Source organism: Neomonachus schauinslandi, chromosome 6 (assembly GCF_002201575.2).
Source record: "Neomonachus schauinslandi chromosome 6, ASM220157v2, whole genome shotgun sequence".
Taxonomy (NCBI): domain Eukaryota; kingdom Metazoa; phylum Chordata; class Mammalia; order Carnivora; family Phocidae; genus Neomonachus; species Neomonachus schauinslandi.
This window is the reverse complement of record NC_058408.1, coordinates 42,862,437-42,887,882: the sequence shown is the minus strand read 5'-3', so window position 1 is coordinate 42,887,882 and position 25,446 is coordinate 42,862,437. Positions and strand designations below refer to the sequence as shown.

Here is a 25,446-nt window from a genome sequence, read left to right as displayed (position 1 = left end):
CAAACTTAAATCTTGTGAAGTTGGAGTCTGAGCTCTTTCCACTTCTCTCTACTACTTTGAATAGAAGCACACATGCATAAAGACATGCCCAGAGCCAGTAAATGCATTGAGAGGTGTAAGAAATGCAAATTGAGGGCGCCTGGGTGGCTCAGTTGGTTAAGCGACTGCCTTCGGCTCAGGTCATGATCCTGGAGTCCCGGGATCCAGTCCTGCATCGGGCTCCCTGCTGGGCGGGGAGTCTGCTTCTCCCTCTGACCCTCCTCCCCCTCATGCTCTCTGTCTCTCATTCTCTCTGTCTCAAATAAATAAATAAAATCTTAAAAAAAAAAAAAAGAAATGCAAATTGACACAAAACACATTTTTTTCCCTATAAATGAGGGTTTTTTTCCCTCTTAAGAGACCATCTATTTCTAGTGAGAGTATGTTAATATGACACTGGAAAAAATTTATTAACATAGGTTGAGAATTTTTAAAACAATCATAATCCTTTTGTTACCGGACAGAGAACTGGTTCCAAACTCAGGTTTGCCTGCTGGCTGCTCACAAATCAGTACTAGAGAGGCAGGTAATGGTGGGAAAGGAAAGGCTGCTTTATTCAGGAAGCTGGCAACCTGGGAAGATGGCAGACTAATGTCTCAAAGACCGTCTTCCTCATCCTAGGGGAAGCTGGAGGGCTTTAGGGGGAAAGGCATGGGAAAGAGGGTGGGGGTGGGAGCTGCGTGCAGGAGTGGCAGGTGCAGGCAGTCAGTCGTATGTCAGTATGACCCTAAACAGGTAGGCTAGCATCTCTAGCAGCTGTTCCTGAATGGAGTTAGGCCTTATCTTCTGGGAAAGTCTGGTCCTTCACTCCTCAAGGCCAGTGGTCTGAAAATCTCAAGGAAAGTAAGTTAGTTCTGCTACAGATCAAGGGACTTAGGTCAGCAAGCAAAGAGTGGATAAGCTTGAAGCCAATTAACACTTAAGACCTGTTGGCAATGCTGTTACACTTCAACCAGTCATTCAATTCTTGGAAATCTATCATAAGAAATCTCTTATAAGATTTATCATAAGAAAACAAGCTTTAAAAAGTTAAATTTACTGCAACATTATTTAGAATGGTTAGAAAATTCCAATTTTAAAAATCTTGCTTAAAAGTTGTTTTTAAAAACTGTTTAGTAATAGGGAAATGAAGCAACTGACTGGTGGCGTATTGCGGAGCCATTAAAAATGTTTTAAAAGACTTTGTGATAACATAGGAAATTATTTATACAATGGCATTAGATGAAAGAAAGCAGGATATTTATACAGGATCCTCACATAGCATAATCTCAACTATTTTTTTTAAAAATTTATAGAAATACACTAAAATAGGGGCACCTGGGTGGTTCAGTTGGTTGGGCATCCGACTCTTGATATCAGTTCAGGTCATGATCTCAGAGTTGTGAGATTGAGCCCTGGGGCGGGCTCCTGGCATAGTGCAGAGTCTGCTTGAGATTCCCTCTCCCTCTCCCTCTGCCCCTCTCCCTGTTTGCACTGTCTCCCTCTCTAAATAAATAAATAAAAATCTTAAAAATATATATATACTAAAATCTTTTTTTAAAAGATTTTATTTATTTATTTGTCAGAGAGAGAGAGAGAGCAAGCACAAGCAGGGGGAACCACAGGCAGAGGGAGAAGCAGGCCCCCCCCCCCGAGCAAGGAGCCTGACATGGGACTTGATCCCAGGACTCTGGGATCATGACCTGAGCCTAAGGCAGACACTTAACCAACTGAGCCACCCAGGAGTCCCCTAAAATCTTAACAATGCCTATTTCTGGGTGGTGGGACTGCAGTGTAAAAATTTTCTTGTTTTTAATTTATATATGTTCATAATATTCTATAATAAAAAGTTCTGTATAAATAAGTAGATGTATTTTGAAAAAGTTGCTAGTAAAATTAATTTTTCTAATTCAAATGCTTTCTCACTATTATAAAATTACAAAATAGCTCATCTCCAGGTGGAACGTTAGAAGACTCCAAGAGTATTTCCTTCCTCATATTGCTGGTCCACAGCCAGATAATCCCTGTTTAACCTGATAGTGCAAAGAGCTCCATGTCTCTTTGATCAAGTCCCAAGGAGCTAAGTTTTCATTTTCTCAAAGGCACAGAGTTGTAGCCAGTGGTAATTACCATCATGGAGACCAAGAGCCATAATGACCTTCAGGAGAGACTCACACCCTCCAGCAATGAGAGGACATCAGTGGATGGCAATAAGTTAATTGGAGCCGTTAAAGACGAAGACATCGAGCTGGTCCAACAATTGCTGGAAAGAGGGGCTGATGTCAACTTCCAGGACGAGTGGGGCTGGTCACCTTTGCATAACGCGGTACAAAGTTGCCGGGAGGACATGGTGGATCTTCTGCTTCGTTATGGTGCTGACCCTTGTGTGAAGAAGAAGAATGAGGCCACTCCCTTCATCATTGCTGGGATTGTGGGAAATGTGAAGCTGCTCAAACTTTTCCTTTCTAAAGGTGCGGATGTCAATGAGTGTGATGCTAATGGCTTCACAGCTTTCATGGAAGCCGCTGTGAATGGGAGGGATAAAGCCTTAAAATTCCTGTACGAGAATGGGGCAAATGTGAATTTGAGCCGAAAGACAAAGAAGGATCAAAAGAGGCTTAGGAAAGGAGGGGCCACAGCTCTAATGGATGCTGCTGAAAATGGACATGTAGGTGTCTTGAAGATCCTCCTTGATGAGATGGGGGCAGATGTCAAAGCCCGTGACAATATGGGCAGAAATGCTTTGATCTATGCATTTAGGAGTTCTGATGATGGAAATGTGGAGGACATCACTCGCCTTCTGCTGCACCATGGGGCTGATGTCAATGTGAGGGGAGAGAAAGGAAAGACACCCCTGATCCTGGCAGTGGAAAAGAAGCACTTGGGTTTGGTGCAGATGCTTCTGGAACAAGAACATATAGAGATTAATGAGACAGACAGTGAGGGCAAAACAGCGCTTCTGTTGGCTGTCCAGCTCAGACTGAAGGAAATTGCTCAACTGTTATGCAACAAAGGAGCCATCACAGACTGTGGGGAACTTGTGATGATAGCGAGGCGCAACTATGACAGTTCCCTTGTAAAGCTTCTTCTCTCTCATGGGGCCAGAGAAGATTGTCCCCCTCCCGCTGAAGACTGGAAGCCTCAGAGCTCACGCTGGGGGAAGGCCTTGGAACACCTCCGCAGAATATACCGCCCTATGATTGGCAAACTCAAGATCTTTATTGATGAAGAATATAAGATTGCTGACACTTCTGAAGGGGGCATCTACCTTGGATTCTATGAAGGGCAAGAAGTAGCTGTGAAACGATTCTATGAAGGCAGCACACATGGACATCAGGAAGTCTCCTGTCTGCAGAGCTCCCGAACAAACAGTGACTTGGTGACATTCTACGGGAGTGAGAGCTACAAGGACTGTCTGTATGTGTGTCTTGCCCTCTGTGAGCAGACCCTGGAGGAACACTTGGCCAAGCACAGTGGGCAGGCTGTGGAAAACGAGGAAGACGAGTTTGCCCGAAACACCCTCTTATCTGTATTTAAGGCTGTTGAAGAGCTACATCTGCTGTGTGGATACACTCACCAGGATCTGTGCCCACAAAACATCTTAATAGGTGAGTCCCCAGTCTTCTCTTAGAAATTGCGAGGTCTTTATTTACAAAAAGAAAGGATTTTCATTACAAGGAGGAAAGGAGTAGAGTAAGTGTGGATTATTCAGTTTGAGGATTAATGCAACAGATTCATAATGAGAGTGCTATTTCTCCTGCTACCAGGTATAACCCTTACCCCACGTGGAGGTGACAGATGCCAATGGAATACCAGGCTAACCTCATATTTCCTTTGGCAAATACAAATATGAAGGTTATGTCTTGGATGGAGTCAGCTCCAGAAATTTGAATTCCTAAAGTAGCCTGCCAGTCAGAGAATCCTGAAGGTGTGTTCCTTCAGCCAAGATGGTAGCCACTGTGAAATTTTTTTGAACGATTTTATTTATGTATTTGTCAGAGAGAGAGAGTAAGGGCACCCAAGCAGGGGAAGCGGCAGGCAGAGCAGGCAAAGGGAGAAGCAGGGTCCCCTCCGAGCAAGGAGCCTGATGCGGGACTCAATCCCAGGACCCTGGGATCATGACCTGAGCCGAAGGCAGAAGCCTAAGTGACTGAGCCACCCAGGCATCCCCCCACTGTGAAATTTAATGGCAAAACCAAGGTCAAAACTGGGCATGCCAGGATAAGATGCAACAAGTGAAACAGACTCCAAGTGGGCAGAACGAGTCAGCACGCACTGGCCTCAGCCAAAAACAAAATAAACGAAAGAAACATTAAAGGAAAGAAGCAGAGCTGAGTGTAAAGTCCCAAGAAGTGATGTGGTGCAGTAGGAAGAGTCTTGGCTTTAGCCATGTGTAGGGAGGCTTGCAGCCTAGTCATGCCACTTTGTAGCTTTGCAGCCTCAAACAAGTCACTTAGTTCTGTGAGCCTTAGTTTCCTCATTTAAGAGGACGAACACCGCTTTCATAAGGTTGTTATGAGGTCTAAGTGCAGTGTGTTAGACAAGTTACCTGTACGTTGTAGGTACTCAGCAAAGGCCAGGTACTTGTCTAGGGGGCTAAGCAGAAACAGATACCTAATCTACAGACATGTACTGAGATTTAAGGTAGGTGTAAGGGAACAAGACAAAAAGAGGGTTCAGGTATTGAAAGGCAGAGAACAGTATTTAAGGTCCTGGACAAGACCTGGAAGGAAGTAGGTAGACCTCAGAATACAACTGGAATCTGGCTTTTAATTTGAGGACAGGTGCTAGTGGCACTCCTTCCTGGTTTTAAGCAACTTTGTTGGGGAGACTGACAAAGGCCAGAAATATGTGCAGCTCTACAAAGTGAAGCAGAATCCTCAAGATGCAGCCAAGGGCAGGGTCCTTCCCAGTTCTAACTGCTGATCTTGATGCAAAAGAGTCACATGTCACATTATAAAGAAAAATTACTTGTCACTAACTCTTCTCCAGAATTTCTGGCACCGTCTCTTTTATTCTTAAGCTTGAACAGTAGAGAATTGAGAATTGACTATATTTCTGCCTCCAGGTGGTGAACCTAACACATAGTACAGACTGTTCTTTGTATTAGGTCCCTAAAATGATAGGGAAAGATTGTTAAATGAATCCCTAGCTGGGATAAAAATAACAAAAGAGGTTTTACAGGACAAAATCTTTGAGGAATCATAAAGAGACTGAACATGATAGGATGGGATTAAAGAAATACATGGGAGCCCAGGACAAACGCAGGATGCCACAGCTAAATATTACTCATAAAAGTGGGAACAGTGCAAAGAAACACCACTCAGGAGTAATGGAAGCCAGAAGCAGGAGAGGACAAAAGATCAGCTAACAGGCAGATTGCTGCATCAGTAGAAAATAGGAAGATCATACCCTGTGCATTCCCCACAGACCAAGCATCTGTGCCAGGCCTGTCTGTCTGCAGACAGGGCTACTATTTGAGACACTGGGTGGTTGATAATCTCAAGAGAAACAAAGAGCAGTTAAATCTACAAGATTTCTGCCAAAGCACCCTACTAAGTGGCACATCCTGCTTACCCCCTAGTTTCACTGAATAAAACACAAAGCAGAAGTTCAGACAGCTGCCTCCTTCTCTCCCCTGTGTTGGGTGGCATTAACAGAAGCAACTCAAAGGGATCAAGGATTCTCAACTGCAAAGTAAGGCTTACAGTCAAAAATCACTGAAGATATTTATGAAGTGCTGATACCATGAAAGAGATGCATGAAATAGAAGAACTTAGACCCAAAGAAACAAAGCTAACTGAGTGTGTTAGTTTCCTATGGCTGCTGGAACAAATTATCACAAACTTGGTGGCTTAAAACAGTAGAAATTTATTCTCCCATAGTTCTGGAGGCAAAAAGTATGAAATCAGTTCCACTGGCCCCAAATCATGTGTCAGCAAGGCCAAATTCCTTCTGTAGGCTGTGGGGGGAGACCCTTGCCTTTTCCCTGTTCTGGTGGGCAGCTAGTATCCCTTGGCTTGTGGCATCACCCCAATCTCTGCCTCTGTAGTCATTGCCTTCTCTTCTGTTGTCAGATCTCCCTTTGCCTGCCTTGCATAAGGATATATGTGATTGCATTTAGGACTCACCCTGCTAACCCAGGATAATCTCTACTATTTCAAGATTCTCTCTCTCTCTTTTTAGAGAGGGAGAGAGAGTGTGAGCAGGGAGGGGCAGAGGGAGAAGAGAGAGAATCTTAAGTAGTCTCCACACTCACCATAGAACCTAACATGGGGCTCGGTCCCACTATCTTGAGATCATGACCTGAGCCTAAATCAAGAGTCAGACGCTTAACTGACTAAGCCACCCAGGTGCCCACTGTTTCAAGATTCTTAATCACATCTGCAAAGTCCTTTTGTGTGAGTGTGTAACTATATAAAGTAATATTTGCAGATTCCAGGGATTAGGACATGGGCATTTACTTAGTTTGCCGTCCTGAGTAACCACAGTACTTTAAAGTAAGTATAATTAATAAAACCAGAGAACCAAGATAGGTTATTTCATCCAAGAAGCAACGATAAGCATTGTGAAAAGAACTGAATAGAGAATTTGGGAATTTAAAATATAATTGTTTAAAAATTTAAAACTCAAGACTGGATTGAAGATTAAATTAGCGAGCTAGAAGATGTGCCCGAGAAATTTTCCTAGGAAATAATAGAAAAGCATAAAGGGGTGGATAGGGAAAAAGGTTTAGAAGTCAGGATTTAGATCCGAAGTTCTAACAGGCATTTCAGAGGGAAGAAGTAATGAGGTTGAAGCAATATTTGAAAAAAAAAAAAAAGTGAGAATGTCCCAGAAATAAATATAGATATAATTCTCTTATTGAAAACTCACCAAGAGCTGAGGGTAAGTAAGGAAAAAAACCCACTGAGTCGCAACTTAAAGGAATATCAAAACATCAAGGGAGAAAAAGAAAACCTCAAAAGCTCCCAAGAGAAAACAAATTACCTACATAGAAACCAGAATCAGGATTGGTAAGAGACTTCTTTCATCAGTAACCTGAATACAAAAAGAAGGAACTGAGGAGAAAGAACCTACTAACAGCTGAATCTTACTATTCCCCCAGAATTCATATGTTGAAACCCTGCAGATATCTCTTCAAGATAGTGATTTCATTTCCTTCAGATACACTTCTGTTTTATCTATTTTTAATTTTTTGAGAAACCTTCATGCTGTTTTCCACTGTGGCTGCACCAATTTACATTCCCACCAAAAACACACAGGGTTCCCTTTTGTCCACATCTTCACCAACTCTTGTTATCTCCTGTTTTTTTGATAATTATTCTAACAGATGTGTGAGATGATATCACATTGTAGTTTTGATTTGCATTTCCCTGATAATTACTGATATTGAGCACTTTTTCATGTACCTGTTGGCTCTTTTAATGTCTTTGGAAAAATGTCTATTCAGGTCCTTTGCCCATTTTTTAATCAGAGCATTTGATTTTTGCTATTGAGTTGAATGAATTTCATATATATAAATATATATATATTTCATGTACATAAGTATATATTTCATATATATAAATTTCACATATATGTAAACACATATATTTCATATGCATAGAAATTTCATATATATAAATATATATTAATATGTATATTTACTCCATATCAGATACATGATTCGTAAATATTTTCTTCACTTCTATACATTGCATTTTCATTTTGTTGATGGTTTCTTTTGCTGTGCAGAAGCTTTTAGTCTGATGTAGTCTCACTTGTTTATTTTTGCTTTTGTTGCTCTGCTTTTGGTGTCATATCTAAAATATCATTGCTAAGACCAATATCAAGGTGCTTTTTCCCTATGTTTTCTCCTAGAAGTTTTATGGTTTCAGGTTTTACATTTAAGTCTTTAATCCATTTCAAATTAGCTTTTGTGAGTGGAATAGATAGGGGTCTACTTTCATTCTTTTGCATGTAACTATCCAGTTTTTCCAACATCATTTTTTGAAGAGATTATCTTTTCCCCATTGAGCATTCTTGGCTCCCTTGTCAAATATTAGTTGACTGCATATGTGTGGGTTTATTTTTGGGCTCTTGATTCTGTTTCATTCATCTATGTGCCTGATTTTATACCAGTACTGTACTATTTTGATTATTAGGTCTTTGTAATATAATTTAAAACCAGGAAGTGTGATGCCTCCAGCTTTATTCTTTCTCAAAATTGCTTTGGATGGATTAGTGCCCTTATAAAAAGAGCTAGCTAGTTGTCTTTCTACCATATGAAGATACAGCAAAGAAGATGGCTGTCTATACACCAATATGAGGGCCCTTACCATGAACGCAATGCTGCTGACACCCTGAGCTCAGATTTCCAGTGTTCAGAGCTGTGCGAAATAAATAAATTTCTGTTGTTTAAGCCACACCCATCTACTGTAATTTGTTATAGCATCCAGAATTGACTAAGGCAACCATCAAATTATACATGATTCAAAATAAATACATATTTTTGATTGAGTATTATTAACATACGGTGTTATATTAGTTTCAGGTATACAATATAATGATTCAGCAATTCTAGACAATACTCAGTGCTCATCATGAAAAGTGTACTTTAATCCCCTTTATTTCCCCCATCTCCCTACCCACCTCCCCTCTGGAAACCACCTGTCTGTTCTCTATGTTTAAGAGTCTTTTTTTGTTTGCCCTTTTTTCTCCCTTTGTTTGTGAAATCATATGGTGTTTGGCTTTCTCTAACTGACTTACTTCACTTAGCATTATACTCTCTAGGACCATCCATATTGTCACAAATGGCAAGATCTCATTTTTTGATGGCTGAGTAATATTCCATTATATATGTGTATATATATGCCATATCTTTTTTACCCACTCATCTATTGATGGACACTTGAGATGCTTCCATATCTTGGTTATTGTAAATAATGCTGCAGCACAGAAGTGTGCATATAACTTTTCAAATTAGTGGTTTTGTTTTCTTTGGGTAAATACTCAGTGGTGGAATTACTGGATATATGGTATTTCTATTTTCAACTTTTTGGGGAACCTCCATACTGTTTTCCACAGTGGCTGCACCAATTTACATTCCCACCAACAGTGTGCATAAGTGTTTCTTTCTCTTCACATTATTGCCAACACTTATTATTTATTGTCTTTTTGATTCTAGCCATTCTGACAAGGGTAAGGTGATATCTCTTCATGGTTTTGATTTGCATTTCCCTGAATGATGTTGAGAATCTTTTCTTCTGTCTGTTGGCCCTTTGTGTGTCTTCTTTGGAAAAAATGTCTATTCAGGACCTCTGCCCATTTTTAATCAAACTGTTTGTGTTTTTTGGTGTGAGTTGCATATGTTCTTTATACATTTTTGATACTAACCCATTATCGCATATATCATTTGCAGATATCTTCTCCCATTCAGTAGGCTCCCTTGTCGTTTTGCTGATAGTTTCCTTTGCTGTGCAGAAGCTTTTTATTTTGGTGTAGTCCCAGTGGTTTAGTTTTGCTTTTGTTTTCCTTGCCTGAGGAGACATATCTGGAAAAATGTTCCTATGGCCAATGTCAAAGAAATTACTGTCTGGTTTTTTTTCTAGGGGTTTAATGGTTTCAGGTCTCACATTTAGGTCTTTAATCCATTTTGAGTTTATTTTGTGTATGGTGTAAGAAGTGGTCCATTTTCATTCTTTTGCGTGTAGCTGTCCAGTTTTTCTAAGCACCAGTTGTTGAAATACATTTTTTAAACATTTAAGGATCTAGGAAGACTTCCTACCCACAGACCATCTATGAAAGAACTGCTAGAGGATATGCATAAGGAAGGAGAGAAAGAGCCTGATAGAAAACAGTGACTTATAAGCAGCAAAGAATAAACAAAAAAATCAATTGTTTAAGTAACCTAAATATGTGTTATTTTTAATGAAAAATTATTTATTTATTTAATTAAAATTTTAAATTAAAAAATATCATCTTAGATGATATCGCTCTGGTGGGAGTGAGGATGAAGAGACTCTTGATTCACTGACAGCAGGGTGGAGTGTGCAAATTTTATCCTAACTCTGCCCATCAGCTGTTAGCAGTCTGTGATTCTATAAGTGCAGAAACTAAGTGTAAGAGTTTAAAATTTTTATAGCACTTTAACAATGTTGATTGAATCTAAAAATAAATAAAAAACCCTGGGGCTCATTAAAAAAAAAAAATCAAGTGTTAGAAGAGTTGTGAAGTGTTCCCTTAGGTGCTTGCAAATTTAAGTAGCAGAGAACTCAAAGTGGCTTAAACAGTGAAGGGGATTTATTAGTTGGGATAGCTGTAAGCAGCCCCTGGTTTCCAATCTGCACCCTCTGCCCCTTCAACCTCATTGCAGGCTACTTTCCAACTTCATCCCTTCTCTCCAGGCTGTCGGGCCTCCTTTCTGTCAGAGTGGAATTCCTCAGGTTCCTTTCCACCTTGGGAATTCCTATCTGGAATTTTCTCTTCCCTGTTCCATTCACCCACGCGAATTCTACTGATCTCTGTTCTCAGTGTCCTTCCTTAAAGGAAGACTTTTCTCTCCCACACAGCCATGTGGCTCTTGTTATACACTTTCAGAGCATCCTGCACTTTGGGCTAGCATTTTTAAAGTTGCCGTTAGGGGCACCTGGGTGGCTCAACCAGTTAAGCATCTGCCTTCGGCTCAGGTCATGATCCCAGGGTGCTGGGATCGAGCCTTGCATGGGGCTCTATGCTCTGCGCAGGGTCTGCTTGTCTCTCTCTGTCCCTCTCCCTACTTGCTCTCTCTCTTTCTAAAATAAATAAATAAATCTTAAAAAAAAATAAAGTTGCAATTAATTTTACATTCACTCATTGCTCAGAGACTCAAAACTCCACAGGGCCTGTGCTGTGTTCTCCTCTTTCACTGTCATTTTTCCCCTCACTAGACCCTGTTTGAATAGTTTAATTGTTTCATTTTTGTTAGACTGTGGGTTTCCGCTCAACTTTGATATCTAAGTTTAGAACCAAAGGGGTTTGAGAAGCACACAATTGTGCTGACCATCCTGCTGCCTGTAGTTACCCAGTTTGCTTTCTTAGACACCTTCAAGCCAGAAGCAGGAGCTACTTCTTCAAGGACAGGTCACTGACTTGCTCTCCTTTCATCTTGTTCCTGACCTCACCCATCCATGCATCCTTCTTCCCGACGACTCAGTGGCTTCCTTCAAGAGAGAACGATTCTGAGGAGGGCAAGGATGTAGTGGCTCATTCCAAGCACATGGTTAATCCATGATAACTGATTACAGTGTCATAGGGGGCTGTGCTTGGTGGGCTTGATTGAGTGGAGTGCTGTGGTAAGCTGCTCTTGGATTTGGAGTCTTGTTGGTTAGTTGTTACTTAGCCTTAGGAAGTCAACGTATCTCCTGCCAACAGTCCCTTAATAAATCTGTGCTCATTGCCCCCAGGAATTGCCTGAATGGGGAACTGGTTAACTTTATCCTCATCCTTCCCCATGCCCAGGCCTGGAGAAAATGAAATTTAAATCCTGCCATTGACTAATAAGTCAAATGACACTGTGCACATGGCTCTTTGAAGAGTAAATAGCCATGCAGATATAAGCTTTATTATTGCCTTCTTCAGAGATGATAGCGCATTTTGGTACATATTTATTTAAGTTAATTACAACATGAAGAGAGAGGATTTTCACTGTATCTCTACAAACTATCCCTTAGATTCCAAGAATGCTGTTTGCCTGGCAGATTTTAATGAAAGCATCAAGTGGACTGGAGAGCCGCAGGAAATCAAGAGAGATCTACAGGTAAATTCTACAATTGGTTTACTTTTCCATCTTTCTGCTTCCTTATTTGTTTCGTTCATTCCCTTATTTCCTATGGTCAATTAGACGTCATTTCTGTTTTACCTCTTCTAACTAACTTCCAAGGCATTCCCCCAGGGCTCACTGCCTTCACTCCCTTGCCGACAGTGGCATTTCTTTGGGCTGCTGTGGCCCCTTTCTGTATCTCTTTGGCTCTCTCTTCCTCCACCAGCTAGATAGGAAATGAATTGAGCATGCCATACCTCTTCTAAAATTACCTTCAGGAGGTATGTCCAAATGGCCTCCAAAATTCCTGCAGGAGGTATTTCCTGCCTGCAGACAAAGCAAATGGGATTTCTTTTCCCATTCCATTCAAACTTGTATGCTAAACTCCTAGGAGGGCCAGATACGAAGGCTCTCTGAAACCCATGGGAGGGATTGGATTGGTCCTCAGCTTGAAAGAAACTAATCTTGGCCACAGAGGTTAAGAGCCTGAAATAGCTGTTTCTCCTGGGAGGAGACAGCAGAAACGGAGCCTGACCCCTGTGGACCAAAGCTCCCAGGCTGACTCTCACCCTGTCCAGGCAGTTTCCTCCTGGGGGGGTTCTCCAGGGCGCAGAACGTTCAACCCTGGGGCAAGAGCTCTCCAGCCACATCTGGCCTTTGCTGCTAAAAGGATTTTAGCTCCTTCCGTGACTGGTGTCTTGCCTGCTGTAGGAAGTGCCTATGTTGGCCTCCTGCTTGACCTTTCTTCCCTGTCATGGCCTAACTCCTGAAGCTGTCACCGTGTCCCACTGGACCTGGACTGGCTCCTTGATCTGCCATCTCACATAGTCCCAACCCAAAGTCTCAGTTTCCAGCCAGAGTCCTGGCATTTCCCTTGTTGAAAACAGTTTTCCTCTCCCCTGTTTATTGACATTCGATCCATACTTTAAGGTCCAGCTCAAATTCCTCTTCCTCTAAGCAGTTTGCCCTGACAACTCTGGCCTAGGATTATCTTTTGCTCCTTATAAACCTAAATTGTGGGGACCATATACTGTCTTGAGGGTTCTCCATGCAGAACCTGTGGACTCCTCGAGATTTCTCCCACTTTCCATTTGGTCATAACCTGCACCACACCTCCATACAGAGCAAGAATTCACAGACACCTTTGGCTTGATTTGTGGCTTTCGTGCAGGCCCTTGGACAGCTAGTCCTATATGTGGTAAGGAAGGGAGAGCTCCCTTTTGAGACACTGAAGACTAAAAGTAATGAAGAGGTGATTCAACTTTCTCCAGATGAGGAAACTCGGGACCTCATGCATCAACTGTTTAACCCTGGAGACAATGTGCAGGGGCACCTGAGTGGCCTGCTGGGTCATCCCTTCTTTTGGAGTTGGCAGAAGTAAGTAAAAGTTGCTCTCATAAATAAATAAATAAAATCTTTAAAAAAAAAAGTTGATGGCATATTCCAGGCCTCCAGAAGCAAGACAATGAGTGTATTAGTCATGAGATATATATATGTTCAAATGATATATAGCTAGCTAGATAGATATAGATATAGATATCCAAATGATAAATATAAATTTAGATTTACTTATTAAAAAATATTTTATTTATTTATTTAGAGAATCTTAAGTATGCTGTGCTGAGCACAGAACCCGACGTGGGGCTCTATTTCAGGACCCTGAGATCATGACCTGAGCCGAAATCAAGAGTGAGGCACTTTAACCAACTGAGCCACTCAGGCGTCCCTATATATATATTTTTTTAGAAGGAAATGGCTCATGCAGTATTAAGGCTGAGAATTCTCACGATCTGCCTCTGCAAGCTGGAGATGCAGGAAAGCCCATAGTGTAATTTAGTCCAAATCCAAAGGGCTGAGAACCAGGGGCACTGATGATGTGGGTTCCAGTAAGGATCTGAAGGCCTGAGAACTGGGAGGGCTGAGGGCAAGAGAAGATTGATGGCCCAGCTGAAAAAAATCACACAAGAAGGGATGAGTTCCATCTTTTATTCTATTTCTTTTTTTAATATTTATGTCAATAAAATTTATTTTTTTACCTTTCTTTTTTTAAATTTTATTTTATTATGTTATGTTAGTCACCATACAATACATCATTAATTTTTGATGTAGTGATCCACAATTCATTGTTTTCGTATAACACCCAGTGCTCCATGCAGTACGTGCCCTCCTTAATACCCATCACCAGGCTAACCCATCCCCCCCACCCCCCTCCCCTCTAAAACCCTCAGATTGTTTCTCAGAGTCCGTAGTCTCTCATGGTTCATCTCTCGCTCCGATTTCCCCCCCTTCATTTTTCCCTTCCTTCTCCTAATGTCCTCCATGCTATTCCTTATGTTCCACAAATAAGTGAAACCATATGATAATTGACTTTCTCTGCTTGACTTATTTCACTTAGCATAATCCCTTCCAGTCCCATCCATGTTGATGTAAAAGTTGGGTATTCATCCTTTCTGATGGCTGAGTAATATTCCATTGTATATATGGACCACATCTTCTTTATCCATTAGTCTGTTGAAGGGCATCTTGGCTCTTTCCACAGTTTGACTATTGTGGACATTGCTGCTATGAACATTGGGGTGCATATGGCCCTTCTTTTCACTACATCTGGGTCTTTGGGGTAAATACCTAGGAGTGCGATTGCTGGGTCATAGGGTAGCGCTATTTTTAATTTTTTGAGGCACCTCCACACTGTTTTCCAAAGTGGCTGTACCAACTTGCATTCCCACCAGCAGCATAAGAGGGTTCCCCTTTCTCCACAACCTCTCCAACATTTGTTGTTTCTTACCATGTCAATTTTTGCCATTCTAACTGGTGTAGGTGGTATCTCAGTGTGGTTTTGATTTGAATTTCCCTGATGGCTAATGATGATGAACACTTTTTCATGTGTCTGTTAGCCATTTGTATGTCTTCGGAGAAGTGTCTGTTCGTATCTTCTGCCCATTTTTTGACTTGATTATTTGTTTTTTGGGTGTTGGGTTTGAGAAGTTCTTTATAGATCTTGGATACCAGCCCTTTATCTGTAGTGTCATTTGCAAATATCTTCTCCCATTCTGGGGGTTGCCTCTTTGTTTTGTTGACTGTTTCCTTGCTGTGCAGAAGGTTTTTGTCTTGATGAAGTCCCAAAAGTTCATTTTTGCTTTTGTTTCACTAGCCTTTGGAGATGTATCTTGAAAGAAGTTGCTGTGATCGATGTCAAAGAGGTTACTGCCTATGTTCTCTTCTAGGATTTTGATGGATTCCTGTCTCATATTGAGGTCTTTCATCCATTTTGAGTTTATCTTTGTGAATGATGTTAGAGAATGTTCGAGTTTCATTCTTCTGCATGTGGCTGTCCAATTTTTCCAGCACCATTTATTGAAGAGACTGCCTTTTCCCATTGCATATTTTTTCCTGCTTTGTCGAAGATTATTTGACCATAGAGTTGAGGGTCCATATCTGGGCTCTCTATTCTGTTCCATTGGTCTATATGTCTGTTTTTGTGCCAGTACCATGCTGTCTTGGTGATCAGCTTGTGATATAGCTTGAAATCGGGCAACATGATGACCCCAGCTTTGTTTTTCTTTTTCAACATTTCCTTGGCGATTGGGGGTCTTTTCTGATTCCATACAAATTTTAGGATTGTTTGTTCCTGCACTTTGAAAAATGTCATTGGAATTTTGATTGGGATGGCATTGAAGGTATAGATTGCTCTGGGTAGCATAGACATTTTTAACAATGTTTATTCTTCCAATCCATGAGCATGGAATATTTTTCCATCTTTTTTTGTCTTCTTCAGTTTTCTTCATGAGCGTTCTATAGTTCCTAGAGTATAGATCCTTTACCTCTTTGGTTAGGTTTATTCCGAGGTCTTATGGTTTTTGGTGCTATAGTAAATGGAATTGTTTCTCTAATTTCTCTTTCTACAGTTGCATTGTTATTGTATAAGAAAACAACGGATTTCTGTGCATTGATTTTGTATCCTGCCACATTACTGAATTGCTGGATGAGTTCTAGTAATTTTGGGATGGAGTCTTTTGGGTTTTCCACATAAAGTATCATGTCATCTGCGAAAAGAGAGAGTTTGACTTCTTCTTTGCCAATCTGAATACCTTTTATTTCGTTTTGTTGTCTGATTGCTGTTGCTAGGACTTTTAGTACTATGTTGAACAATAGTGGCAAGAGTGGGCATCCTTGATGTGTTCCTGATCTTAAGGGAAAGGCTCTCAGCTTTTCCCCATTGAGGATGATATTCGCTGTGGGTTTTTCATAGATGGATTTTATGAACTTGAGGAATATTCCCTCTACCCCTATACTCTGAAGAGTTTTAATCAGGAAAGGATGTTGTATTTTGTCAAATGCTTTTTTCCGCATCAATTGAGAGGACCATATGGTTCTTCTCTCTCCTCCTATTAATGTGTCCTATCACATTGATTGATTTGTGAATATTGAACCACTCTTGCATCCTGGGGATAAATCCGACTTGGTCGTTGTGGATGATCCTTTTAATGTATTGTTGGATCCTATTAGCTTGGATTTTGTTGAGGATTTGGGAATCCATATCCATCAGGGATATCAGTCTGAAATTCTCCTTTTTGATGAGGTCTTTGCCTGGTTTGGGGATTAAGGTAATGCTGGCCTCATAGGATGAGTCTGGAAGCTTTCCTTCTGTTTCTATTTTTTGAAACAGCTTCAGGAGAATAGGTATTATTTCTTCTTTGAGTGTTTGGTAGAATTCTCCAGGGAATCCATCAGGCCCTGGACTCTTGTTTTTGGGAGGTTTTTGATCACTGCTTCAATCTCGTTACTGGTTATTGGCATATTCAGGTTGTCAATTTCTTCCTGTTTCAGTCTTAGCCGTTTATAGGTTTCCAGGAAGGCATCCATTTCATCCAGATTGCTCAGTTTATTGGCATAGAGTTGTTGATAATAATTTCTAATAATTATTTCTATTTCCTTGATGTTAGTTGGGATCTCTCCCCTTTCATTCATAATTTTATTAATTTGGGTCCTTTCTCTTTTCTTTTGGATAAGTCTGGCCAGTGGTTTATCAATCTTATTAATTCGTTCAAAGAACCAGCTTCTAGTTTTGTTGATCTGATCTACTTGTTTCTGGTTTCTAATTCATTGATCTCTGCTCTAATCTTAATTATTTCTCTTCTAATGCATGGCTTAGGCATCGTTTGTTGCTTTTTCTCTAGTTCTTTAAGGTGTAGAGTTAGTTGGTGAATTTGAGATTTTTCTATTTTTTTGAGTGAGGCTTGGATGGCTATGTATTTCCCCCTTAGGACCGGCTTTGCAGTGTCCCATGGGTTTTGGACCAATGTGTTTTCGTTCTCATTGGTTTCCATGAATTGTTTAAGTTCTTCTTTTATTTCCTGGTTGACCCAAACATTCTTGAGCAGAGTGGTCTTTAGCTTCCAGGTGTTTGAATTTCTGCCAAATTTTTTCTTGTGATTGAGTTCCAGTTTTAAAGCATTATGGTCTGAGAATATGCAGGGAATAATCTCAATCTTTTGGTATTGGTTGAGACCTGATTTGTGACCCACTATGTGGTCTATTCTGGAGAAAGTTCCATGTGCATTCGAGAATAATGAGTATTCTGTTGTTGTAGGGTAGAATGTTCTGTATATATCTATGAGGTCCATCTGGTCCAGTGTGTCATTCAAAGCTCTTGTTTCTTTGTTGATTTTCTGCTTAGATGATCTGTCTATTGCTTAGATGAGGTCTCCTACAATTAACCTATTGTTATCAATATGACTCTTTACTTTGGTTAACAGTTGGCTTATGTAGATGGCTGCTCCCATGTTGGGGAGCCTAGATATTTACAATTGTTAGATCTTCTTGTTGGATAGACCCTTTAAGAATGATATAGTGTCCTTCTGTGTCTCTAACTACAGTCTTTAGTTTAAAATCTAATTTGTCTGAGAATTGCTACCCCAGCTTTCTTTTGAGGTCCGCTGGCATGGAAGATGGATCTCCATCCCTTCACTTTCAGTCTGGATGTATCTTTAGGTTCAAAATGAGTCTCTTGTAGACAGCATATGGATGGGTCCTGTCTTTTTATCCAGTCTGCAACCCTGTGCCATTTTATGGGAGCATTTAGGCCATCCACATTGATTTCGTTCATTCTCATTGGTTGAGAGTGATTATTGAAAGATATGAATTTATTGTCATCATGTTGCCTGTGAAGACCTTGTTTTTATAGATTGTCCCTGTAAATTTCTTTTCTATATCACTCTTGGAGTCTTTCTCCTCTTATAGAACCCCCCTTAATATTTCTTGCAGGGCCGGCCTAGTGGTCACATGTTCTTTCAGTTTCTGCCTGTCTTGGAAGCTCTGCATCTCTCCATCCATTCTAAATGACAGCCTTGCCGGATAAAGTATTCTTGGCTGCATGTTCTTCTTGTTTAGTACCTTAAATATGTCTTTCCAGGCCTTTCTGGCTTGCCAGGTCTCTGTGGATAGGTCTGACCTTATTCTTATGTTCCTCTCTCTGTACGTAAGGAATCTATTCCTCCTAACTGCCCTTAAGATGGTTTTCTTGGTTCTAAGATTTGTGAGTTTTACTATTACATGCTGGGGTGTTGGCCTGTTTTTCTTGATCCTGGGAGGGGTCCTCTCTGCCTCTAGGACACAAATGTTTGTTTCAATCCCCAGATTAGGGAAGTTCTCAGATACGATTTGCTCAATTATATCTTCTAGTCCTCTCTCTCTCTCTCTCTCCACCCCTCAGGGATCCCAATAATTCTGACATTGGAACGTTTCATGGTGTCATTTATTTCTCTGATTCTATTTTCATGGATTCTGAGTTGTTTTTCCCTGGCCTCCTCTTTTCCCTTTTTATCTACTAGATGGTCTTCCAGGTCACGAATTCGTTCTTCTACCTTGCTTACCCTAGCTGTTAGATTATCTAGATTAGATTGGATCTCATTGATAGCATTTTTAAGTTCTGCCAATTCAGCTTTCATTTCTGCCCTTAGAGACTCTATGTTGCCATTAATTGATTTCTCCATTCTAGCTATTGTCTTCACAATTGCTAGCTTGAATTCCATCTCCGACATCTTGGTTATATCTGAATCCATTTGTAAATCTTTGGCATAAATCATAATCTCTGAGTCTTTCTTATTTTGGGGGTTCCTTCTCCTAGTCATTCTGTTGAGGGGTGTTTGGGGGAATGTATAGACCATTATTGACCAGAACCCAAGCAAGATGCACCTGTTTTCTAGGGACCGTAGGGTTGCTGGCCTCTTGTTTTCCCAGCCTGTGTTCTGGGGAGAGGGGCCTGCCTCGCTGTTACTCAGGCAGCCCTGTTTGGGCAGAGTTGCCCTTCCCCCTATGGGGTGGGATGGGCTTGGTGAATACCGGTTTTTTGGGGCTTTTGTTCTCTGGGGGCTTTCCCTGGCAGCTTTCTGCGTCTCTTCTGAGAGAGCAGAAGAGACCATTTCCAATCCTCTGCCTCAGAGCAGAGAGATCACCATCTGTTCTTCAGTGAGCTCTCCCGGCCACACTATCTCAGTTTCTGTCCGTGCTGCTATAAACAGCAGCGTCCTGGATTGTGCGCCCCTCTGCAGAGCTCCCAGTCCTGCCTCCAGGTCAGGGCACGTCTCTGCTCTTTGTGCTTCTAAAACCAGCAGCCACCCCAGTTCGCATGCTTGGCCCTGTTCTGGGTTTCCCTCTGGGGGGGCTGCCCTAAAGTCCTTTCCCTGCTGCTACCGGTCTGCAAGTCTGTGCCCCAGCCCCAGCACGAGAGGCCATTGCTCACCGGTGGTGTAGGATCCCCACAGCTCCCTACCCCTTCTGTTTATCCTCCGACATCTGCCCGTGGAATCCCAGCTCCCTGCTTGTACCTTGAAACCAACCACCTGCGATATTCTGTTTGTAGAGATCCAGATCCATCTTCTTACATCTCAGGGTGATTTTGTGGGTGTTCAGAGTGGTCTGGTAGATATCCAGCTCAGTTCTGGGGACTGGTTGGAATAGGGTCCCCTACTCCTCCACCATCTTTTCCCCTCCTCCATCTTCTATTCTAAATAGGCTGTCAGTGGGTTGGATGAGGCCCATTCACATTGGGGATGGTGATCTGCCTTACTGAGTTCACCAGCTCAAATGCGAATCTCATCTGGAAACACCTCACAGATACACCTAGAATAATATTTAATCTGGGCCCCTTGTGGCCAGACAAATTAACACATGACATTAACTATAGTGGTAGGGCGGTGTGGGAATGAGTCAGGCTAGGAATCAACAGACCCAGGCTCTCCTCTCAGCTTGGCATTTCCTGGCTGTGTGTCTTTGGAGCAGTGACTTAACCTCTCTAGATTCTGTTTTTGTTTTGTTTTCTTTCTTTTTTTTTAATTTTAAAGATTTTATTTATTTATTTGACAGAGAGATAGAGCACAAGTAGGCAGAGCAGTAGGCAGAGGAAGAGGGAGAAGCAGAGTCCCCATGGAGCAGGGAGCCCGATGTGGGGCTCGATCCCAGAACCCTGAGATCATGACCTGAGCCGAAGGCAGACGCTTAACCGACTGAGCTACCCAGGCGTCCCTCTGGTTTCGTTTTCTGAAGAACAGCAAAAGAGAGAGAGAAAAAGATGCCTGTCTGCCTCTCTCATCATGCAGGATTTTTAGAGACATGGTTTTACTACTTTTATCAAAAAGCAAAATGTAACATTGTTTTCTTTCTGAAAAGAGAGGGCAGATGGAATGACCATGATAATTCTGTCATCCTCAGCCGCTATAGGACCCTTAGGGATGTGGGAAATGAATCTGACATTAAAAGGCCATTGCTTACAAGCAGGATTGTCCAACTACTACAACCTGAAAAATCTGAATGTTCCAGAAGTTTTGCCAAGTGGACTTCTAAGGTATGAACAGTTCCTATGGTCTCGAAGTTATTCTAGGAATAAGGATCTGTTAACGTGTTAAGTTAGTTTTTCTAACTTTTTTTTTTTTTTTTTTTATTGTTGGCCTGGCTCAACCAAGGGGTGGAAGAGGTGATTTCCCTGCCTGTCTCTCCATCCCAGTCCCCGTCTGCCCTGTTGGGTCCCTGCTCCATCTTTCAGAGGCCAGGCCCTCCTGACAGACAGACTTTCATCTACACTCCTCTTTAGGAAGGCCTTGTCCCAGTCTAGGGGTCTTTTCCTTTCTTAGGGCTCTTTCCTTCCAGCCTTGGTTCTAAGAGAGGCCTGGCTAATGATCTTATTACTACTGTGACAAGAGCAGCTGATTAAATAAGAGTTTAACCCCAAGGAGCTGCTCCACCATGAGGCTTCTCATCCAGGGAGCAATCAGCTGCCTCTGCTGTCTGTGTACAGCCCAGCTCTGAGCAGCCACACACACATCTACCTTCTGCCTGAGAAAACACACCGTGAAGAAAAGGTGATCTTTCAAATTCCTCCTCTTTAGGAAAGGGTCCACCTAACTTGAACTAAATATAGTAAAACATAAAAAATCAGCCATCATCTCAAGCTAGTCGGTGCTATCAGAACTTTCTTTTTTTTTTAAGGTTTATTTATCTTCAGAGAGAGAGTGCATGCGTGTGTGTGAGAGCAGGGAGGGGGGAGGGGCAGAGGGAGATGGAGAGAGAGAGAGAGAGAGAGAATCTTAAGCAGACTCTGTGCTGAGTGTGGAGCCCGAGGCAGGGCTACATCTCTGAGATCATGACCTGAGCCGAAACCAAGAGTTGGACACTTAACCAACTGTGTCACCCAGGCACCTCCCAGAACTTTCATTATTATTACTTAGCAGACATCTATCAAGTACCAGTTACCTGCTGGACCCACACGAGGCCATGGGCATGTGAAGCAGAGTACAGCATGGTCCATGCAGGGCCGAGAGACCCACGGAAACATTGCCTGTGGGATGCATGCTGGGCAGCCCAGAGACTGTGCAAAGCACTATGGGAGAATCCATACTCCTCAGCTCTTTGACTGAGACCAACAGCTTCCCTCTCCTGTGCCTGATCTAGGACTGCTTCTCCCACACCTCTTTGTTTCTGGCTCTCATTTTGCTTTCCTTCCCTCACTTGCCCCTAGATGATACATCACACTCATAATTGCTGCCTTGGTGTCCATCTTTCCGGCTACCCTGCAAATTCCACAAGTGAAGAGACTGTCCGTTGTCTTGTCACTACTGAATTCCTGGCATGGAGTAGGTGCACCATGACTCTGCTAATGAATGTCTATAAAACTTCAGCTAAGGGGCGCCTGGGTGGCTCAGTCAGGTAAGCGTCTGCCTTGGGCTCAAGTCATGATCTCAGGGTCCTGGGATCGAGCCCCGTGCCTGGCTCCTTGCTCAGCGGGAAGCCTATTTTGCCCTCTCCCTCTGCCCCTTCAGCCTGCTTGTGCTCTCTCTCAAATAAATAAATAAAATCTTAAAAAAAAAAGCCTCTTCTAAAACTTGCAGAAATAGAGAAGTCTGAAACCAAAGCCGATGACAGTAATAGCTGACAATTCTCTAGTGCTGACTATATGGCAGTTACCATTCCCAGGGCTTTATGAGTCTCCACAGTTAATCCTTATAACAACCTCTGAGCTAATTGCCTCCGTGTCACAGGTGGGCCCATGGAGGCACAGACAAATCACTTTTTCCAACAGTCCAGAGCCAGCCCCAGAGTCTGCTGCTGGGCAGTCTGGCTGCCGAGGCCGTGTGCTAAAGCCACTCCCTGCAGGAAGAGATGGTGCCATCGAGTCCACCAACCCATTTAATGGTTGAGCACATTGAGACTCAGAGGTGTGACCTGAAATAGCCAGGACTGGAGAGGCAGAGATTGGCAGAACCGGGAGGAAAACCTGTTCTTTCGTTTCCCAGTTCATCAGTTCTGTCCCCTAAACTTCATTGACTTATATTGAATTTTGACAGACTCAAGTCTTATCTGTTAGTTCCCATGTGAGACTTTGATTTTCTGTTGCTTTTCGTGACTTGCCCATTTTCACGGTTGGACGTTCAGCTTGGCGTCAGCATGGCGGTGTGGAGGAGCCAGGTTTTCCAGTGTTTGCTGCTTCCTCCTCTCCACAGGCCGCCCCGTCCTGCCACACAGACAGGCTTTCTAAATATGACAGCCATCGACAAGGGTGCACGCACAAAGAGAGAGGCGTTGACTTGAGAGAAGCTGCTCTGGGACACTTAGAGGCAAGGAGAAACATGAGACCTTTGGAAATAGAAATCAAAACAAAACTGAACAAAAACAACCACCCTCGCTTCGGCAATGGCTGTCAGGTCTACTGTTAGTCTGAATGAATCCTCTTCAAGGGGGAAATGTAATCAGTTACCAACTCGGATGGGTCACTGCAAGGATAAAAATACTGCATAGCATGATGAGCAAATTTCCTGGTATAACAGCCAAAGAATTCCTAAACCATTTTTCAATATATTTAATTTCTCATGAAAATAGTTCACTTGGAAAAGAGAGACTGGAATGTAGAGTTCCTTATGATCCCGCATCCAGACACCATTACTGTATAGTATTTACTTCCATTCATTTCTTTCTATTAATTTGCTCTATTAATTAATGGTAAATTGGGCATATATTCAAATTTGTATTTTGCCTCTTTGTATCATGAGGATTTATTCTGTGGTGCTACCACATTTTTTGCATAATGTTTTTTTTAGATTGACAAGTATGTTATGGAAGAAATGAATAACTTTTATAAAAATAAAAAGTACACCTATAAGGACACTGTGCATGATCTGCTAAAGTTCATCCGGAATCTGGGAGAACATATTAATGAAAAAAAAAATAAGGAGTGAGTATTATTTCTGTTTCTGTAAGCCATATATGAAATGAGGATGATTAAAAAATCCCATTCTAAATTTATATCTGCTATTTGTTAGAAAGAAGAAAATTTGTTTTGATGAAATGAAAAGTAATTCCTTCCCTCTGTTTGGAAAAGGGCCAACACATTGTCAGAACAATGAATGTTGGATGTGCCTGGCAGGTTCTCATCTTCCTTCTTAGCTTTTTGCTGAGCCCTCTTGAACAGAAGGGTAGTGACTCCCTCGTGGGAAGCAGTGCAGGGGACTGGGCAGCTGGGTAAGGTGAATGTAGCACTGTAAATGTCTAAAAAGTAGACCCGTGTTAGTGAAATCAGCTTTTGTTGCCCAAAATGGTAGCTGCAAACTCAAAAAACCTTGCAGTTTTCAGGGCTCTTTTGGATTTTGGAACTGTAGGTAAGAGATTGTGGAACTATATCATCTCCATGTTATGAATGATAAAACTGGGGTTCACAAATAAGTTGCCAATTAGCTGAAGAGTTGTTAGGAGATGAATCTTGTTCTGTCGGATTCCAAAGTCCTGACGTGCTCTGCTCTAGAAATTGAGGGAGCAAAGAGATCTCCGGGCCCAGATGCTATAAAGGGGGAAGATGATCTGGGGACCACCATGCTAATACATTTATGTTTCATTTCAGGATGAGGTCGAGAATTGGAGAACCTTTCCAGTATTTGCAGAAGAATTTTCCCGATCTGGTCATGTATGTCTATAAGAAACTACAGAACACAGAATACAGAAAGCATTTCCCCAAAAACTCACAATCCAAACAAGCATTGGTGTGATGAAGTTCAGCCCTGAGTGGTGGCTGAGGCTTTCGCTTTCAGGGAGGCACTTATTTAGCTGTGTGATCCTGGGCATGTCACAACTCTCTGGGCCTCTTAACTAACCTGGTTGCTTGCAAGGGTGAGTTAGATAGTGGATGTGTCAGGTCCTGGCACAGTGCTCAGTATTCCCCACATGTTTATAACCAAAAAAGTATACACTCCAACTACCCTCCTTGTCCTTCTTACAGGTAAAGCTTAGTGGCAGGAGCTGGGTGGGGGGGGGCATCTTGCTAAGAGTCCTCTTATCAGTTGCAACGAAGGAGTGAGTGCTTAGACCTCTAATGCTTGATTATCTCATTTGGTTCTCCCAGTGGCCTTACAAGCTAGGGTTTGTTATCTCCACATAAGAACTGGCAGACCTGGGGCGCTTGGCTGGCTCAGTCGGTAAAGCATGTGACTCTTGGTCTCGGGGTTGTGAGTTTGAGCCCCACGGTGGGTGTGGAGATTACTTAAAACCTCTGAAAAAAAAAAAAGAACAAGAACTGGTAGACTTGAGACTCAGACAGTTTGAACTACTTGCCCAAGATCACACAATTTTTAAGGAGCACTGTATAAATGCATGTTGTGTTATTGTTATTACTCACGTGGGTACTTTTGAACTTAATTACTAGCCCAGGGATCTTCTGGATGGATCCCAAAAGGAATATGTCAAGGGGACTCCAGGAAGCTCATTCATTCATTGACTCCACTTATTCATTCATTCAATATTTTTTGAGCACCTAGAATAAGCCTAGGCACTAATTGTATGAATTCCATTCCTTCTAGAACCGCCTGCACTGGTTTTCTATGACCTTATGGTAGTAGTTCTCAACTAGGGGCAGTTTTGCCCCTGAGGGGCCATTTGGCAGTGTCCAGGGATGCTTTTGGTTTCAAATCTGGAAGATAAGGGGATATTATTGGCATCTGGTAGATGGAGGTCAGGGATGACGCCAAACATTTTACGGTGCACAGGATAGCCCCCCCCACAACATGGAATTATCCAGCCTAAAATATCAGTTGTACCAAGACTGAGAAACTCTGCCTTAAGGGATCAGGACACCTTTGAAATGACTTGGGCCCCAGGACCATGGATTA

The 25,446-nt window shown here is 42.0% G+C and overlaps 1 protein-coding gene across 1 annotated transcript; it reads left to right on the top strand.

The window, feature by feature from the left end:
• The first annotated feature begins 2,152 nt into the window (after positions 1-2,152).
• RNASEL (ribonuclease L) lies at positions 2,153-24,346 on the top strand. Its single transcript, XM_021682859.1, is given in 7 exon segments — positions 2,153-3,626; positions 11,712-11,797; positions 12,972-13,177; positions 20,510-20,642; positions 23,389-23,522; positions 24,186-24,294; positions 24,296-24,346. Coding segments are annotated over 7 exon segments (2,193 nt in total).
• Positions 24,347-25,446: the final 1,100 nt, after the last annotated feature.